Source organism: Vicugna pacos, chromosome 4 (assembly GCF_048564905.1).
Source record: "Vicugna pacos chromosome 4, VicPac4, whole genome shotgun sequence".
In the NCBI taxonomy this organism is placed as follows: Eukaryota; Metazoa; Chordata; class Mammalia; order Artiodactyla; family Camelidae; genus Vicugna; species Vicugna pacos.
In genome coordinates this window covers 60,596,811-60,602,810 of record NC_132990.1, presented here as the reverse complement: position 1 = coordinate 60,602,810, position 6,000 = coordinate 60,596,811, and the positions used below count along the sequence as shown (strand labels likewise).

Sequence of the window (6,000 nt, the reverse complement as noted above, 5' to 3'; positions counted from 1 at the left end):
CTAAGAGATGCAAAACTGGTTAACTGGTTACTATCATATAAGACAAAATCTAATTAGGTTTATCTTATTTTTACCTGGCAGAAATCACCTGTATCTGTACTGGAAAAAATAATTTGCATTTTTATGGACAAGAATCTTTTGCATTATCATCAACTTTCTGCAAGTTAACTTTACCCCTATTGAGAAAGTCCATCAGAGGTACAAGATTCTACAGACTCAGGTAATCTCCAGAAGGGCTCCTATATGACACACAGAACCCGACTGAAAAAACCTACGGAATCTCTTTTGCCTATTTCCAAGTTTTGGATATTTTCCCCTGACATCACCAATTAAATACATATATATGTAATTTATGTGCACATATTTATACACATATATACACAAACGTATTTAAATTTATTTATTCATTCTGCAGGGGGGCATGGCAGAGAAGGAGAGATATAGGTTGGCTTAAAAATGTCTTGAATGCATTTTTGTCGAGACAGTTACATGATTTCAAAGTCCATGGAGAGCTGAGCTTAACAAAAACCTCCCTAAATAATATGAGATAGACTGCTATCCCTGCACTGTTCACCTCCTACTACTCTAATCTTTGCTGAGCAAAAAATAATTAGCGAGAGAGCCTGCTCCAAAAGGGCCTAGGAAGTTTATTTTTAACTCCTTCTTTTTAAGGCTGCGCAATAAGTTTAGCCCTTATATGGGTGTGTTCATGGATGGTTAAGGTTAGAGACAGCGCATGGCACAGAGAGAAATAAAGTGAGAAAAGGGGTGAAGTGGTGGGCGTGGGGCGCTCTGTCCTGGGGAGCGCCACAGGCACCCCAAGCTGAAAGCTTTCAACCTGGAACTTATTTTTTCTCCCCCTGCAGCCTCTCCCTAGCTCAGTGACTCCCACCACCATCAACCCGGTTGCCCAAACCAAAAGTTTAGGCGGCATCTGTAATTTTTCTTCCCTTGTGTATCACATTCTACTGGTCATAAAATCCAGTGGATTCCACCCAATACCACTCTCACTTGCCACTTCTCTCCATACTCACTGCCAATGCCCTGCTCCTGGACCTGTCCTCTCTCGCCTGAATCCCTGCAGCTGCTCCAGGCCGGTTCCCTGCTTCCCAGCCCCAAACCCAATCGCACAGAGCAGACCCTGGGGGCTTTTCCTGATGAGGTCACTCCGCTTAAAACCCTGTGACTGCTTCTGAGCAACCTCCTTTACTTGGTTTATGAAGTTTTCTTTCTGCAGCTCACTGCCTCTCTCCAGCCGTCCGTTCCCACTCTTTGAGGAGGTCCTGCTCCCGTTTCTAGAATGCGACTTGTCTGTGTCTGCCTCTCTGACCGCTTAGATCCCTCTCCCGCGTCCTTCTCACCCTCAGGTCTCCACTGTCTTCTTCCTGAAGCCCTCCCCGACGCCCCAAGCTGAGTGTCCTCGGAGCAGCAGGAACTCCCGCCAGCTCTGTTGCCCCCGACGGTCTTGTCGCCTGGTCAAGTCTGTCGCCCCTGGGTGGCCTGGACCGGCGGCTTCTCGTCCTCTCACCTTGCCCTTGGAGCTCCAGCCCCCTCACCCAGCTCTTTTTCAGCTCCCGGAAGATTCCCGCTCCTTCTGCCCTTCCTTCACCTCTCTTCCTCTGCCACCCCGGGGGTGCCTCCCCGCGCGCCCCCTCGGCTTGGATGCCACGCTCGTTCCACACGCTTAGAGCGCGGGAGACCTTCACTCCCGGCCCAGTTAGGGACTCTACGTTCAGCTGTGTCACTAGGCCGGCCCCGCCGGGTGTCCCCGGGAGCCCCCGCGCGCCGAGCGCGCAGCAGGTGCACGAGCGGGCGAAGGAGCGAGCGGCGGCGTGAGCGTCCCCCGGGCGCGCAGGCCTGGTGGGTGGGGGGGGGCCCGCCGCCCCCGCCCCCGAGACCCCGCGGCGCCCTCCGCTCCTCCGCCCGGCGCCGGAAGCGGCCGGCCCGGCCCCCTCCGCGGGGCGCCCGCCGCCTTATCTCGGCGCCTCAGGGCCTCCAGAGGAGTCGCGGTAGCGCCCGGAGGGAGGCGGCGGCGGCGGCGGCGGCATGGCCCGGGGGCCCCGGGGCGCGGGCTTCCCGCCCGGCCGCCTGCTGCCGCTCCTGCTGCTTCTCGGCCTGGCCGGCGGCGCGCCCCGAAAGCCGCGCGCGGACGGTGAGTGCGGGCGGGGAGCGGGCGGGGGTGGCCCGGGCAACGTCAGGCGCGCCCGGGCCGCTCCCGTGCTCCTGGGCCGGCCGGGCGGGGAGCCCGGGCGTGGGGCGCAAGGGGGGTCGGCTCCCGCCGTTGGGGAGCGGAGGGCGGGGCTCGGAGAAGCGGGAGGACCGGAGAGTGTGCCGGGCGGCCGGCCCGCGCCCCCGGGGGACCTAGCGCGCTTGAGGGCTGGGCCGAGCGGCCGGGGCCCGGGGAGAGCGGCGCCCCGCGCTCGAGGGCGTGGCAGGGCGTTCCGCCTGCACTGTCACGCTTCCGGCCCGGCTGCGGCTTTTGCACGACAAATTATTGGCCCGAAGCAGCTTTCTTTCTACCTTTTAATTTTTGCTTCTTGATGAAAAACCAGATGCTAAGATAGTGAGAAAGAAGTGTAAGGAAATTTACGAGAATAAAGCATTCATTAATCAATTCGTTCATTCAACAGATGGATGGTCCTTGAATGGTTTCCCTGTGAAGGATGTAAGGTCGCTGTGCTGCACATCATTGAGCTCATATTCTGGAGAAGACAGACAAGCAAATAGTCCATTTCCATTCAATTAGAGTAGTTTTTATCCCCCGTGCAGGACGCAGTGTTGAATGTGGTAGGAGTTATGTGGAGGATTCAGACACGTAGAAAAGGTGGCATTTACTCAAATATAACTAATAATAAAGGCAGAACACCATGAAAGCTCTGAAAAGGTGGGTGGTCAGAGGAGGGAAAGACTACATCTAACTTAATTAGGCATCTGGTGGCCTCATGGATGAAGTGACCCTTGAACTGGGCCAACGAGGATGGGTGATACCTGGGTATGGGAAGATGAAGAAAGACATCCCAGCTCATAGCACAGGACACAAATATGTGTAGAATGAGTGAATTCCAGATAGAGGGGACGAAGTGAGGAAGCACATGCAGGTGCAGAAGCATGGAGCCTGTGGGTGTGGTTCAGTTTGGTATGTGGGAGATGGGTGGGAAATGGGGCTGGAAAAGCAGATTGGATTTAACCACAAGGCAGGGTGTTATGACTGGCAGACCAAGATGTTTAGACTTAGCTGTTCCTGGGCAGTGAGAAGCCATTGGAAGGCCGTGGAGTGAGTTTTGGGAAAGGGAAGCTGGTGTTGCCGGGTTGAGCCTCCTCTCCCTGTGTTGGCATTCTCCCATTGTTCACAATCTGGTTTGATTAAGGGCGAGATTCCTTACAGTGGACAATGTGGAGATGTAGGGGCCATTGAGGGAGTTGTAATAGCTGTTCGAGAAGTTCTGAGGCCTGGCCCCACAGTCACGACAGCAGGAGATGAGGACTGCATGTGGATGATAAGGTGGAAATGGAACTGGAGGGACTTAATGACAGATGTTAAGGTGCAAGGGAACAGTAGGAGGGAGAGGGAACACTAAGGTGTGGGGACTGGGTGGTTTGGGTATGTGGTTCCATAGGAGGAGAAAAAAGATTTGGGAAGGAAGATGACTGGTTGTTTTGGATATCCTGAATTTGATATGATGTTAGGACTTTTGGAGGGATGAAATCAATAGAGCGTTGAGACTGTGTGTGCAAATGATGGAGACTCAATGGCCGCTTGAAGCCTTGAGGTTGATGAGAGTAAGAGGGCCAAGGATGGATTCTTGGGAAAGACCAAGTTTCCAAGGTAGATGCAAGTGCAGGAGAAAAAGCCTGAGCCACATAGGTTGGAGGAAGCCTGGGCTAGTAGAGCATCAAGGAAAGCAGGGGAGGGGAAGCTGAGGGAGTGGAGATTGAGAACAAGGCTTTGGACCCTGTGACTCTGGTCAGTGGGGGCCAGAGCTGGCAGAGCAGGGAGGGTGAGAGCCAGATACAGGGGGTTCCGGGGAGTGCAGGACCATGGCTGCAGAGTAGATACTCTGTAAAGAAGGTAGAAGGAAAGAGAAGATAGCATTCAGTAGGGCTGGGCAGATCAGAGCAAGATTTTTTCTTTTTGCTGGGGGTGGTGGTAAAACATTCTCCAGCACATTTTAGAATGAAGGCCATTAGTCAGTAGAGAGGGAGAAACTGAAAATACAAAAATAAAAGATATTTAATGGAGCAGGTCAAAAAGCAAAGTTGCTCTACAAGTGGGAAAGCTTGGTACGGAGAGGGGAGGAAGGGAGAATGGAGAACTGCTCTTTCTTCCCCCCAACAGCGAGCTACCTAGTGAGTGTTGTTCGTTTTTCAAAACCAGCCCAGTTGTCCTCCCTCCTGGAGGCCCCTTGGGGTTACCCAGTTCCCTCTGCAGCGCCAGCGACACCACGCCCTCGCCTCACCTGGTTCCATATTGTCCGGGACACTACACGCTTACTTATATATGTACATATTTATATATGGTGCTCTTACTCTATACACTTCGGCCGTATTGCAGTGATACTGTTACTAGACTAAGAAGTCCTTTTGAGTAGGGTATTAGGGATCTGATAGGGAAATAAAATCTGGAGACCATCCATATGAGAACAGGCAAAGCTGTTTATTCAGAGCTTGCAAGAGAGTCTAGCAAGACTTAACATTTGTCAGAGACTCACAGACAGGCTGCGGAGTGTAAAGCTTTATAGTGGAACGAAGGGGAAGGCGTCAGGAGTGCCCGGGTTGCTGCGTCTTGGCATGGGGAAGCTGGAGATAGCGTCCCTCTAACGGCAGGCGTCCTGTGATTGGTTGGAGGAGCGTATTTGGCTTTCTCTGATTGGTCCTAAGGCAAAAATTAGGGAAGCTGGTTGATATTGATTGAATCCTGACCATTTGGGTTTTATTGCTACAGAGGTTGTGGTTTGACTTCCCAGATCCATGGCTGCAGACTGTGGGTCAGAGTTCTTTCTGTTTTTATGTATGGTCTGGCCATTGTCCATTTGTATATTCAGTCTCTCGCTGGGAACATGTGCTGAATTACATTTAATTGTTATCAAAGATGTTTCAGGGAGGAGAGAGTGAAGGAACCGAAGTCAAATGGCCTGAGTGCGAGGAACCTGTGAGACCAGAGTTGGTAGAGCAGGAGGGTGTTGGTGGGTGGGGTGCCACGCCCTGAGGGTGTAGAGAGGTTAGGAATGGGTGAGAAGTCATGGAACCAGTCAGTCCTGTTTCTTAACCTTTCTCTGGCTTTGCTCCGACTCTGGGAGTGGCTGGGGAACTTGTTGGCTCAGGCCTGGCTGGGGTTTGGGAAGGCCAGGGGATGGGCAGAGGCCTTGAGACTCTTGGAAGAGCGATGGTGGAGAAAGCTGGGGAAGTTGTTCTTGCTGTATGAAGTACACCTGAGTTCACGAATCATGACTCGCAGCAGCATATTCACTGTTCAGAGTGAGGACGAGGAGGAAAGAGGGGAAATGGAGGGAGTACATTGTTTCAGAGTGATTTACAGCTGGTTAAAGTAACAGGGCAGGATTAGAACTGATGAAGACGATCCCCACTGTGGCCTGTCTTCCCCCGCCAGGGACTTGGCACATCCTCAGCTTCTGGTCAAATCCTACAATGGGCTCCCAGCTCTCTGCAGCCCGAGATAGCAAGTGGCCTGTTGGCCTTAGCTCTGCAGAGGAGACTGGGGTGGGGTGGTGGTGGGGAGGCACGGATTGCATGGATTAAAAAAAAAAATGTGCAGCTTGCTCGATGGTGTGAGACAGCCTGTTAGTGAGTGACATGCAGGATATGAACCTAGGGTGTGGCTGCTTCACCCAGAGCTCGAAAGCATTGAGATTGGGGCCCTCAGCGTGGGTTGGTTCCTGGTCTGGAGGCCAGGTGTAGTGGCCCCACTGCAAGTTGGTCTTGGTCAAATAGGAAAGTGGACAGAAGAGGGCAAAAGGGCAAAAAGCAGCTGAGGGCCTGACA

The 6,000-nt window shown here is 53.0% G+C and overlaps 1 protein-coding gene across 7 annotated transcripts in view; it reads left to right on the top strand.

Moving 5' to 3' along the window:
* The first annotated feature begins 774 nt into the window (after positions 1 to 774).
* Positions 775 to 6,000, top strand: part of SUSD1 (sushi domain containing 1) — a 118,296-nt gene continuing 113,070 nt past the window's right edge. For 4 of the 7 annotated variants that reach the window (XM_072959926.1, XM_072959921.1, XM_072959920.1 and 1 more), the window contains exon 1: positions 775 to 2,152. In XM_072959926.1, the coding sequence (XP_072816027.1) occupies positions 2,047 to 2,152 (106 nt within the window). In that variant the 5' untranslated portion in view covers positions 775 to 2,046. The remainder of the gene's footprint in view (positions 2,153 to 6,000) is intronic. The other 3 variants (XM_072959923.1, XM_072959925.1, XM_072959924.1) reach the window with 2 other exon arrangements.